Here is a 13,079-nt window from a genome sequence, read left to right as displayed (position 1 = left end):
CTCAGCCAGGGTACCCGCCCAGGGGCAGGACAAAACCAAGTAATCTCATTCCAAGACAAAGCCAGAAAGCATGTTGGAAAACAGACATAGGGGGACAGAAGACACAGTAATTACCTCCCAGCCCACTATGGGAGGTCAGGAACCCCACACAGAATGATACTACTACACTATTACTACTACTATAAATAATCGTAATGATGATGATAAGAACATTAATTATGATGATGATTGATGATGATGACGACGACAAAAACAACATCATAATAATGATGATGATAATACACACGTGTGCACGTGCATGGAAAAGAGGCAATGTCAGTTACACAAAAAAAAGTTAACAAAATGATGATTTTATTACAAGAGGGGGAAAAAAATATAATAAAAATGTTTTCTTCCTTCTTATTTCACCGAAGGTATAAATTGATACAAAAGTAGATATTGATAAGTATTGGAATGAATTGAAGGAAAATGTACAATATGGAATGTTGACATTTACATGGGTGCAAGCAACTGGACCTCACTAAGCCTGCAAGTCTACTTATGACCAGACATATAATCTGAAAAAGCCTGCAAGATTACCTCGTCATTTGAAGTCTTGTTCTCAGCATCTCGTCTTCATAATAGTAGTCCACAATTGTTGTATGTTTAATCCAAAGGTTGTAATGCAGTAATTTGTAAAAAAAAAAAATTTTTTTTTTTTAAAAGAAATAAATCAATCAAATCCAAATCGCAAAAAGCCGGCGACGTATTTTTCGGTAATTCAATCTGCCGGCAGACCGGCTGTAGCCGGCACTCTTGCACCCATGCATTTACAGACGAACTGCTACAACTGCAACCAATGAGATGCTGCTTCAACGTGGAATGGTTAACCAACATATAATCAAACATGGAGTCTTCCAGTGATTGCTGTCAAAGGATAATAATGATAAAAAATAAAAATAATGATAAAATTGTCCAAATTTTTTCCTTTAATAATAATTTTAAAAAGTAGTTCTTCAGAGCCATGAGACCCGTGGAGCCGGAGTTTATCCCGGTTTCTAAAGCATGAAATGGACAATAGGAATTGCTTGCTACCCTTTGGATAGGATGCTAGTCTATTGCAAAATACTTTCCACCAGATCTAAAGGACCCAGCTACCTAATAATCACTCCAGGACGGACAGATGGAGGGGTGGGGGAGGGGGGTCTGTAAAAATCTCGACTTTACCCAGGATTGATCTCAGTTCCCCTGGCGTGTGAAGCGAGTGCTCTACCTACTGAGCTATTGGGACTAACCCACCTTAAGAAACTTTTACACAAAATAATCCTTTACAAATTCTATTGCTGATTAGGCTTCATTTTCAATGGATAAAATGTAAAACTGACTCCAAATCCAAGAATTAAAGGGAAGACACTGTTTTGTATACGAGTTAATTATCGTTAAAATGAATTTTCAATGATAAATAGGAGACTTCTATGAATCAACAAAATTATAAATAGGTACCGTGTTCAAAGAGCATCAAAATGCGCCTTTTATGATTCTAGCAGAAAAACAATTCATATTTATAATTTGTAAAAAAAATATATCTTAAAATGTAATTTTCTATCATAAGACTATATTGAAGAAAACATAAAATAAAATAAAATCGAATACAATTTTTCCTTATCTTTAATATTTGCTATTGTAAAGCGCTTTGAGCACATTCCTATATAAATGCTAGTATTTAGTGTGACTTTTAATTATTTAATCCAAGGGATTAGCCAAGAACAGATTTGTAAAGCTTCATTTTCTAAAATTCAGTATTAAAAAAAAAAAAAGCATCAATCAAACTCATTTTACAATTTCATAATCCGTATCTGGGCATTTAACTATTTATAGTTTAAATGTCAGGACATCAAAATCAAACCAGTAGTAAAAACAAACTGACATTTTCTCACAACAAATCTTTACCGTAATATACATTCGCACTCACTCATTTTGCTACGACGAACATCAAATTTGGTGAATAAATCTTTCTCATCCCCTCGCTGGGCTATTTTTTTAAAAACTCATTGTAAAATCAGCCATAAGCACTCTTCTTCAAAAGAAATCAAATTTAGAAGACCTGTCAGAAGTAACATACAAGAAGTCAGTAACATTTTTCTTGATAAACAAAAACAAAAACAAAAATCATTAAAAGTAAGGCAGTCTCAAAACATTTTTTCCACCCCGATACCCGATATAAAATCCAATAAACCGTTCTTGGATGACAAAACCAAATTGGCAGGCGGATAATAGTTCTGTTCTCTCCCTTTCTTATTCTTTTACTTGCACAACATAGAATTTCTGAGTAACGCAACTTTCTCATTAATTTTTCTCTAAACTTTTGGTTTAAAAATTGGGATCCAGAGGAAATAATCAGAATTTGACCTACTTACCCCCCCCACCCCCTCCCCCCTAAATCTATTGATAAAATAAACATTACAGGTACAAATTGTGCATTTCAAATTTCATTTTCATTAACCCCTTATTTCCTCTCTGTTTATTGACAACAGTCTATCTATAAATCAATTTCCCTGGAAATGTAAGGTCCCTCGCTCATGCTGCTATTGAGGGAAGGAGGTCCCCCTCGTCTAGCCGGAGGTGGGGAGCGACGTCTTCCACCAGAGGGAGATGGAGGGGAGGGTGATCTGCGACGGTGGGAGGGTGGGGGCGACCCACCTCCACCCCTTCCGACGCGACCGAATCGAGTCGGTGGTGGGGAATCATCCCCGCTGTCCGGTGAGGGCGATCGGCGACGAGGGGGTGGTGATCGACGTTTGGGGGGTGGGGAGGAAGACGAAGACTGACGTTGCTTCTTCTCAAAAGGATCTTCGGCAAATCCTACGCCACCACCTCGTTGGTACTCTGGAGGAGGGACTGTGGCTGGAGCCATGTAGGGACCACTTTGGAACATGACCGGCTGCATCCCGTACGTCATGGGACCTGCCTGCACAGGAGCCCTGTAGACGTACTTACTCTGGCCCTGGAGGGGAGAAAATATGTTCAAATGAAAGATAGACAATTGTTTTCTTATAGGGATTCACAAAGTCTGGGAAGCTTTTAGAATAAGTCAATTCCAATTAATAGATAATCATGCTTGTACTTGTAGATATGAGTAATAGTGTTTGAACCATAATGAAAATGTAATACAAGGCATTTCCTTTTCTTGTTTACCTGAAGAAGGCCAAAGGCTGAAACATCGCATACTTTGTGTGTTGTATCTATTATAAAAGTCATTTTAACTCCCTTTATTTGGCTACACATTTTAAACTTTTTTTTACGTCATTTCAGTGCCAGTAAAAAGGTACGTTGCCTCAATCATTTAATAATCCTTCAGAGCCATTAGACCCATGAAGCCGGAGTTTACCCAATAACAATTGCTTGCCATCCTTTGGATAGGATGCTAGTCTACCGCAAACTACTTTCCACCAAATCTAACAGACTCAACTACCCATTCACAGCTGGGTGGGGTCAGAAAAATTCTCGACTGCACCCGGAATCGATCTTGGTGAGTGAAGCGAGTTCTCTACCAACTGTAATTATGAGTACAATCCTCAGCAAAATGTGTACAATGAATTAAAATACGTAAAAATACGCATTTTTTACAAATACGCGTTTTGTACGTACGGTTGTCACCACCCACTGCACATTCCCCCCCTCCAATCCTTACCTCTGGATTCACGTCCCCTTCGTGTGGATCTCGAGCAGTGCGGAGTTGATGATATCGGATCTGACTGTGTTCCCGGTAGGTCCCGAAGGACTCCAGCCACATCATGACTGCACCGCCTCGGTAACAAGAGAGAAAAAAAAATTAAATCATAAACATAGCGATACAATAAAAGTTTTTTGTTTTTTTTAAAAGATCAAAATACCAAATACAGAATGTTTCAAGCTCAAAACCCTTCTTCAGTCAACAACAAAATAAAAAACAATGAAAACCTCAATACATCTGCCGTCGATATGGGTTTTTTTAGTAATGTATTCATTTTTTTGTTGTTGTTAGCTGAAGAAGGATTTTGAGTCCGAAAGTCCTGTGTTTAGTATTTTGTTCAACGGAGGGCCAAATTGAGTAAGATTTTGGAAAAATGAGTACAACCCTGCAAAAACGATAATTAATTCTAAATCTGATGATGGACAATTGGACCATACTTGCAATATTATAACCGATACTTTAACTCACTCAACCCTAACACCGACTATATCCGTAGTTTACTCGGGTTACTGTCACCCCATGCCTATTTATTACATTTTTATGAGACAAACTATAGGCGTAGTATCACAGCTAATGTTTTTAGTTTTTACATGTTATGGTAGTTGAATAAAACTATCTATGTACATGCTCATTTTTAATACATTTTTTCCAATTTTGAAAAGTAGCAAAAATCTCTAGGATTGAGTGAGTTAATTAATGAATTAATTTACAATTTATAGACTACATAAAATAGTTTCAAGTTCCAGAATCCATCATGTATAAATCTGATATGACCCAGCCAGACGACAATATATTGAACTCCCTATATGAACTTCCGGGTCGAGAAATGCATTAAAGTGTTTAAGTACATTAAAAAGTTTGTGATTGATAAAATTGTCTTAATAATAAAAATTTTCAAATGCATATATGTGAGACTAGCTGAGGAAACCTGTGAAGATGCGGCAAGCTTTGATTCAAGATATGAGCCAAAATCAAAGATAAAGTGTTTCCCATAGCAACAAATTTTATTCAGAAAAAAATTCATAACTTGGGGTCTAATAGACATAGAAAGAAAAAATTAAATTGGTAAATGATCAGAAATATGTGGTCGACACCACTGTATATATAACTCAATTTATGAAATGCGCGCATCTCTCCAGGTTTTCTCAGCCAGCCACAACACATACTCTTTGCCATACTATATTTCAGAGGTTTGTTTGTTTTGTTTTTAAGGGTTTTACGGCGCTTCCAACACATTTAGGTTATATCAGCGAAAGGAAAAAGGAAAAAAATGAGATAGTAAAAAGTTCTAGAATTACAATTAAAGCACCCAAGAAAAGGTAAGACAAAGGGGAACTGAGAACAAATAGGGATCAGATGTAGATTCCAAGAGCATACCACCAATGTACTTAGTTTGAGACCACCTATATGTCTCATCCGGACACAAGCACAAAATCCAACAGAGAGGAATACACTCAAATGCTTACATTATACACTAAAAATAACAAATATAATAATACATAACAGAGAGATGATTTACAAGGAAAAAAAATATCATCTCCCAAAACAATAACTATGCATTTGACTGTTTCCCTCCCAGCCAAGACTCCAACCAGGGCCAGGACAAAATCAAGTAACCTCATTTCAAGACAAAGACAGAAAGCATGTTGGAAAACAGATATAAGGGGATAGAAGACACAGTATGGACCTCCCTGCCCGCTATGGGAGTTCAGGATCCCCACCCAGCTTCAGAGGTTTGATCAACGGGCCATCGATATATATTATATATTCATCAAATTGGCACCACTGCCATGATAAATCATATTTACCAATAACCAGAATGGCGGGAATGAGGCACATGTAAAACGTCCAATTGAGTTTGATGTAGGGGGTGACGACCGGTTCAACACGGTAGAATTGCGTGTAGATGGGATAGACACGCCATTTGAGGTTGTCCTCGTATCTACAGCTGTCCCCCGTGCTGTAAGGGTCACAGGAACTTGAAAAGCCAAGGATCAGTCCAAAGAGAAAGATCAGCAGCATGCAGACGGCTGGAAGAGATTGAAAGTTGACGTCAATGTCATGAATTACTAATACTATTACAACTTACTACGAAGCAAAAAGCAATAACAATAATAATGATTATGATGATAACAACAACAATAAAAATAATACTAATAATAATAATAATAATAATAACAATAATAATGATGATGATGATGATATCAACAACAACAATAAAAATAATAATAATAATAATAATAATAATAATAATAATAATAATAATAATAATAATAATAATAATAATAACAGGTCCCAACTAAGAGGAATACACTCAAATGTTACAAAATCATATATAATATGACAGAAAGCATATTGGAAAACAGATATAGGGTGATAGAAGACACAGTATGTACCTCCCTGCCCACTATGGGAGGTCAGGAACCCCATCCAGATCTCCCAGAAAAAAACTATAATTAAGGGTAATTAACCCAAATATGCAATATTATGATCACGATTAAATTAATGAATAAACTCTCTCTTTATAGACGATATATAAATAGATTGGAATTGACATAAATTGGGCTTTATGTCACAGTTTGTAAAATTACATTTTTTTTTTTTTTAAAGCGAGCTTTTTAGAATCAGAATCTAATCCAAATTTCTGGGGAAAAAACGCTAAATCTATTCTAAACTTTCCTCACAACTGTAAACAGTGGGTCCCGTTTACCTGTAAGGGAAGCAAAAAAGGCCAATATGAAATTCCCAGTCAAAGAGGCAAATCGTCGCATGGCTAGGACGATCGACGCAGACAGACAGGCCACCAAGCTACACATTCCTCCCACTTCGAGTACCTGGGCCAAAACCAACCAACCTGTGGAGCCACAGACGTTTTTAATGTTAACAAAAGATGAAGAAAAATGAAAAGAAAGAAAACAATTATTTCAAAACGAACAAAAAAAAAAAGTTAATATTATTTTCATTGATTTTAAAATCGACAAGCAAAAAAAAAAAACAAAAAAATTTGAACATGATTTGATGAAAATATGAATTTTAATTGAAAAAAATTGTATGCCATTGTATTCACAAAATGTGCTCAAAGCGCTTCACTAGGGATCCCAAGCCAACAGTAACACTTAACCTGTAGGGCGAGATATGAGGCCTGAAAGGCAACATTACAATTTTTTTTCCCACAGAGACAAAGCCCAGTACTCATTTTACACCTGAGTCAGTCACAGAATGTGAGTAAATAGCCTTTTCCAAGGACTCAAGTATGCACCACTTAGAGCAGGACTCGAACCCAGGACTTTCCGATCCGAAGGCGAGTGTCATACCACAGACCACAACTTAACCTAAGTCTCATAATTTCAACGTATAAATCCAATTATTAGAAGCTGAACCATCCAACATATGAAACTGTTATGGGACCACGGGTGACATATTTAGCATCCCAAAAAATATCGGTAAAATACGGGATTGAATCTTGTCTAAGTGGCAGGCCTAATTAACAATCTATCAATCAGTGCTGATGGTCCAAAAAAAAAAAAAATTAAAACGAAGGAACATAAATAAATAAATACATAAAATTCCCTTCTTTCATCTCCAAGGGAAAATTTGTCTTTAGAGTCTATTCCAAGGGAAGGGGCATCAGCCGCAGTGCAACACCTCAAAGTGAGCTAGGGCTAGGTGACTTGCTCAACGCCACACAACAAGGCGGGTAGTCGAACTCGGTACCTTTTGGGTAGGAAGCAAAGACCGTACTGCTGAGCCATGCTGCCCCCTACCATTTTAAACGATTGCCTAGAAGCTTTTTTTTTTTTTTACTGAAATAACACCATTTAGATCAATTGAGGTGATAAATCATCATTAATACTCTCTAGATTATGAAGATTGAGAAATTGCACCTGCGTGTTCCGCTACACATCAATGCACTCACTGCCAATACATTGATTTGGGTGGGGTGGGGTGGGAGGGGTAACATCATTTTATTGTCCCACTACGCATCAACTCTCTCACTGCCAATACATTGACTTGGGCAGGGGGGGGGGGAAGGGGTAATATCATTTCATAAAGTGAGAAACTGCACCTGTGTTCCACTACACATCAACTCTCTCACTGCAAATACATTGATTTGGGCAGGGGGGGGAAGGGAATATAATTTTTTTTAAAGGAGGAAATTCCTCCTTAGACTCCAAAATCTCAGATTTCCACAGATCCAAGAAAAAGCCATCAGTTCTGACGGAACGGGAACAGGAACGTGACTTACGAGGAACAACGTTCTGGTTGTTGTTTTTATTCAAATCCACCAAGTTATCCATCTCGTCTTCGTTGACGAAGAAAATCCCAGTGTTGATGGAGAGCTCACGCTTGACGGCTTCGTAACCAAACGTCCCGTCCTTTGCACTGAAAACCAGTTTGAACCAGAATGGAGAGAAGATGCACACGGAGTTGATGAGTGTGGCGATGGCGAAGAGGAGGGCAGCCAGAGCAACGAACTTGGAGTCCAGGAAATGCCTGTGGGGGAAAAGCAAAGATAAATTTAGAATAACAATAATAATAATAATAAATAATAATAAAGTGTTCTTTTATAAGCGCTAAATGTCGAAGCCTCAAAGTGCTTTACAATATACTTGTCAAACCACAAACACACTCATACCGTGCCAAACACATTACCCTAATCAACTCAGTTGTGAGTGAGTGCCTGACAATGGGCATCGATAGATATTGTAAAGCTACAAAAGGGAGCATAGCAGGCTAACTGCTCTGTATGAAATAAAAGTTTAGTTCATGCCATGCAATCTGCTTTGGAGTGAAGTTCTTAGACTCTAGTGCGGCTATGTGGTCTTGTAGTATGATAAGCGCCGTAAAACCATTAAAAACATAAAAAATAGTATGATACTCTCTTTTGGATCGGAAGGTGCTGGGTTCGAGCCTCACTCAGTGCATAGTTGAGTCCTTGGAAAATGCTTTTTACTCACATTCTCTCACCGTAATCAGGTGTAAAACTAGTACCTGGACGTGAACAGCGTTGTCTCTGTCGGAACAAATTGTAATATCGCCTTAAGGCATCATTTCTCGCTCTACATGTTGTGTTGCTGTTGGTCAGGGATGCCTTGTAAAGCACTTTGAGCACGTTTAATGGATATTGTGCTATATAAAAGCTCAAGTTTGTTTGTTTTGGTTTTGTTAGTTTGAGCAAGAGAAAAAGTATTTTAAACATAACATTAGACAATCAGAATAAAATGGATGGAGAGAATAAAAAATGAAGAAGTATGGAAAAGAACACAGCAGAAACCAGTGGGAGAGGAAATAGGAAGAAGACGATGGAGGTGGATTGGACACACGCTTAGAAAGAATGACTCCACTATAACAAAGAAAGTATTGGACTGGAACCCTCAGGGCAGAAGATCAAGAGGAAGGCCACGAGGAACATGGAGAAGAATTAAAGAAGCTGATATACAGAGAAGTGGTAAGACATGGAATGAGATTATAAAGTTAGCTCAGGATAGAGAAGGATGGAAACTGTTTGTCTGTGGCCTATACCCTGACCCAGGATGAAAAAGGCAATGATGATGATGATTAGAAAATCAAGTAATATAAAGATTTACTTGAACAAATTTGTGACTGAAGCCATCAATATGCTACTTGTCAAAGTGAAAATAAACTGCTAAAAGTAGAGGATTATTTATCATGTAATATCTTTATTATTCTTTATTCTTTAGATGTCCATCATTGTGAGGTTTGAATGAAACGAACAAGTTGTAAATAAAACAAGTTCGAACAAACCAAATGCCTTATGGTTATTTATGATGGACATCTAAAGAATAAAGAATAATAAAGATATCACATACATGATAAATAATCCTCTAAAAACTTGTGGACTCTTAAAAAGTCATCAACAAAAATGAATATAACAGCTTTAAAAAAACAAAAAAAGAACGAAATACCAAACACAGAAGGTTTCAGGCTCAAAACCCTTCATCTGCCACCATCAAAAACAGAAAACTTACAGAAAGGATGTGACAAATATTTTTCTCTCATCTATCTGGTTTTTAAGTTATGTATTTCTTGTTTTCATTGTTTCCTGAATAAGGATTTTGAGCTCAAAACATTCTGGAGTTGGCTATTTTGTTCTTGTTTTAAAGGGTGGCTCAGTAGTACGGTCTTTGCTTCGTACCCGAAAAGTACCGAGTTCGATCACCCGTTGATGTGCTGTGTGGCCTAGCTCAATTTGCTGTTAATGCCTGGGTTATTCCAATCTTCCCTTGGAATAGACCCAAGAGACAAATTTCCCCAATATGGGATGAATAAAGGGGCTTTTATGTTTTTAAATTTTATTAATTTATTTATTTTCCTTTTCGTTAATTACTTAATATGCTTACTTGAACGATACTCTACATCCACTGAAAAACGGTGGATATTTAATCTTGGGGAGGGGTTCCCTGTAAGTATAGGGGCTGTTGTACATAGAAGCAGACATCTTGATGCTAGGGAAAGATGGGAGACGGGATAGAAATCCACAATCCTCTAGGTGTCGCAAGGGGAAAGCAGCGGCGTCTCCAGTTTCTGTTCCGTCAGCAGTGTTTTGGTTTGTTGATTCTGGATGATAAAATGAGTGTCAAGTAGGAAAAGGATAATAAAATAAAGTATAAGATAAATATATAAGTTTAGAAAAAAAAAATCTTTGTATTCAAAAATATCACAGTGAAAATAGCCTGATGCAGACTCAGTCTGAGAAAATCAGTTATTCCAATCTTTTTATTGTTTTTATTGGGGTGGGGGAGGGGGGGGGGGGGGGGGGGGGGCAAAATCCTTCATGTAGTATTTACATTAACTTAACTCTCTACAGCCCCAGGCTATAGGCCTATTGGTTGATTTGAAACGGGGAGTGTTGGGTCATATTTATAATATCTTTCTTCTGTGACTGTATGGGAGAGTCTTTAAAAATGTGCAGTCATGAGAGAGAAAGAGAAAGAGAAAGAGAGAGAGAGAGAATGGGGAGAAGGAAGTGAGAGAGAGAGAGTGGGGGGGGAGAGAGAGAGAGAGAAAAGGAGGAGAGAGAGACACAGAGAGAGAGAAAAAGAGGAGGAGAGAGAGAGGGAGAGAGAGAAGGAGGAGAGAGAGAGGGAGAGAGACAGGCAGACAGACAGACAGAGAGAGAGAGAGAGAGAGAGAGAGAGAGAGAGAGAGAGAGAGAGAGAGAGAAAACTCATACAATTATAATATTTCGTGTTTACTTGAAAAAGGCCAAAGGCCGGAACGTCGTTTGTTGCGTGTTTTGCTGTTCCCTTATATATATATATATATATATATATATATATATATATATATATATATATATATATATATTATATATATATATATATATATATATATATATATATATATATATATATATACGAATCTCCCTTTTTCTTTCTCTCCATCTGATTGGCTCATTTAGGCATCTCTAGTTTTTATTTATAATTAATATGATTGTAAAACTTTATCTTGCTTTGGTTTACCTGGTCCTACTTTACCAGAGAATGAAAACTAAGCTAACACTAACACTAACACACAAACCATCACTGACCAACGTTGACGACCCCTGAATGTCCCTGGGAATTGATTTTAGACTAACGATTATAAACAAGGAATACAGAGAGATTAGAAAGCAGTTTCATATTTGCCATAATAATCAACCAATTGATTGTGGGCAATCAAAGGAAGAAGAAGAAGAAGAAGAAGAAGAAGAAGAAGAAGAAGAAGAAGAAGAAGAAGAAGAAGAAGAAGAAGAAGAAGAAGAAGAAGAAGAAGAAGAAGAAGAACAGAGAGGATTGCCTTGTTGAAGACAAGCGTCCTCAATTAAGACAACTTCATCCAGTGACCATATGACCTGCAGAAATCCAATGGGGAAAAAGACCTAGGAGTATTTATTGATAGGAAGCTAAACTTCAAGAAGCAAATTCAAGATGTTCAATCTAAGGCTAGTAAAACACTCGGAATAGTGAAAAGAAATTTCAAGAATCTGAAAACAAAACACATGACTACCATCTACAAGACTATGGTTAGATCAAAGCTGGAATATGCTAACTGCATATGGTATCCGAAGTTTGAGGGAGACAAAGACTGTTTGGAAAGAGTGCAAAGGAGAGCAACAAAACTTATCACACACCTGAAAGACAAAACCTACTGTGGGAGAGTGAAAGAATTAAATCTCCCGACCTTAGATTACAGGAGAAGAAGGGGAGATATGATCCAAACATATAAAATAGTAAAGGGAATAGACAGGGTAGAGGCAGGATTCCTTAAACCAAACAAGAACATTCAGACACGAGGAAACAGCAAGAAACCGAAAAAAGAACGTTTTAAAACAAATGAAAGAAGGAACTTTTTTTTCATCTAGAATTGTAAATAACTGGAATAAACTACAAGAAACCACAGTATCAGCAAAAAATTTGAATAAATTCAAAGCAGAGTTGGAGATAAGCAACACCCTAGGAAACAAGTTCAATTATAAAAATTGGTCCAATCATTAATAATAGATGAGGAGGAGCGAAGGAGACTACACCAAGTCTAAAAGCTCTATACAGAGGTATCCAGGTATGACTATGAGAGAGCCTTTATAATTATACCTGTATAATTGTGAAATGTATTTAATTGCTAGGTTAACTTGGTACAACTTCACAGAAGTACGAGAGACCATAAAGTGTTTATATCAATCACTTCCGCGAGGCACAACTACAACAACAACAAGTCACGAATTTTAACTTCTTTTATTCCAATCTTCTTCGACCGATTCTTGCTCTACCCAAATGAAATCAAAAATTCTTTTTGGCACACGTTTAAAAATAAAACATCATTCTTTACCTTGTGGTTGAGTAGTTGTAGTTGTATTATATGTCGTCTGTCTACCTGTTTGAGGCAGACGCCATTTTCATTTTGAACTCCGGAACAAATGCGGAAGTCTTACCTGCTGACTGTCAGTGGCGGTGTGTGACAAATATTTCACGTCAAAACCCATGCTAGCAGTACTATATTGATGATGGTAATATTATTATTGTTATTGTTATTATTATTGTTATTGTTGTTGTTGTTGTTATTATTATTATTATTATTATTATTATTATTATTATTATTATTATTATTATTATTATTATTATTATTATTATTATTATTATTATTATTATTATTATTATTATTATTATTATTATTATTGTACGTATTGATGGTATTACGATTGTTGTATTGTTTTTGTGTGGTGTATAAGTTTATTTTTTGGTTCCATTTACCATTTTTATTTTTAAAAGGTTTTTTTTTTAAAATTTTTTTCCACTTTCATGTATGTTGTCATCAAATTGTTGATTTATTGGCGAAAGCCTAAGCTTGAATAAACTTTTAAACTTTG

At 36.6% G+C, this 13,079-nt stretch overlaps 1 protein-coding gene across 1 annotated transcript; it reads right to left on the bottom strand.

Annotated features, from left to right (window-relative positions):
• Positions 1-330: 330 nt before the first annotated feature.
• On the bottom strand, positions 331-12,657 carry LOC144956268 (uncharacterized). The gene is made up of 7 exons (XM_078886730.1): positions 12,542-12,657; positions 10,075-10,291; positions 7,959-8,206; positions 6,423-6,566; positions 5,521-5,742; positions 3,671-3,786; positions 331-2,983 (listed from the first exon to the last, which is right to left on the bottom strand). The coding sequence occupies exons 2-7, from the start codon at positions 10,170-10,172 to the stop codon at positions 2,519-2,521; spliced, it is 1,293 nt and encodes a 430-aa protein (XP_078742856.1). The 5' UTR covers positions 10,173-10,291; positions 12,542-12,657; the 3' UTR covers positions 331-2,518.
• Between the last annotated feature and the right edge of the window lie 422 nt (positions 12,658-13,079).

Source organism: Berghia stephanieae, chromosome 11 (genome assembly GCF_034508935.2).
Source record: "Berghia stephanieae isolate SIO BIC M18660-M18661 chromosome 11, UCSD_Bste_1.3, whole genome shotgun sequence".
Lineage (NCBI taxonomy): Eukaryota > Metazoa > Mollusca > Gastropoda > Nudibranchia > Aeolidiidae > Berghia > Berghia stephanieae.
This window is presented reverse-complemented; position numbering and strand designations above follow the sequence as displayed.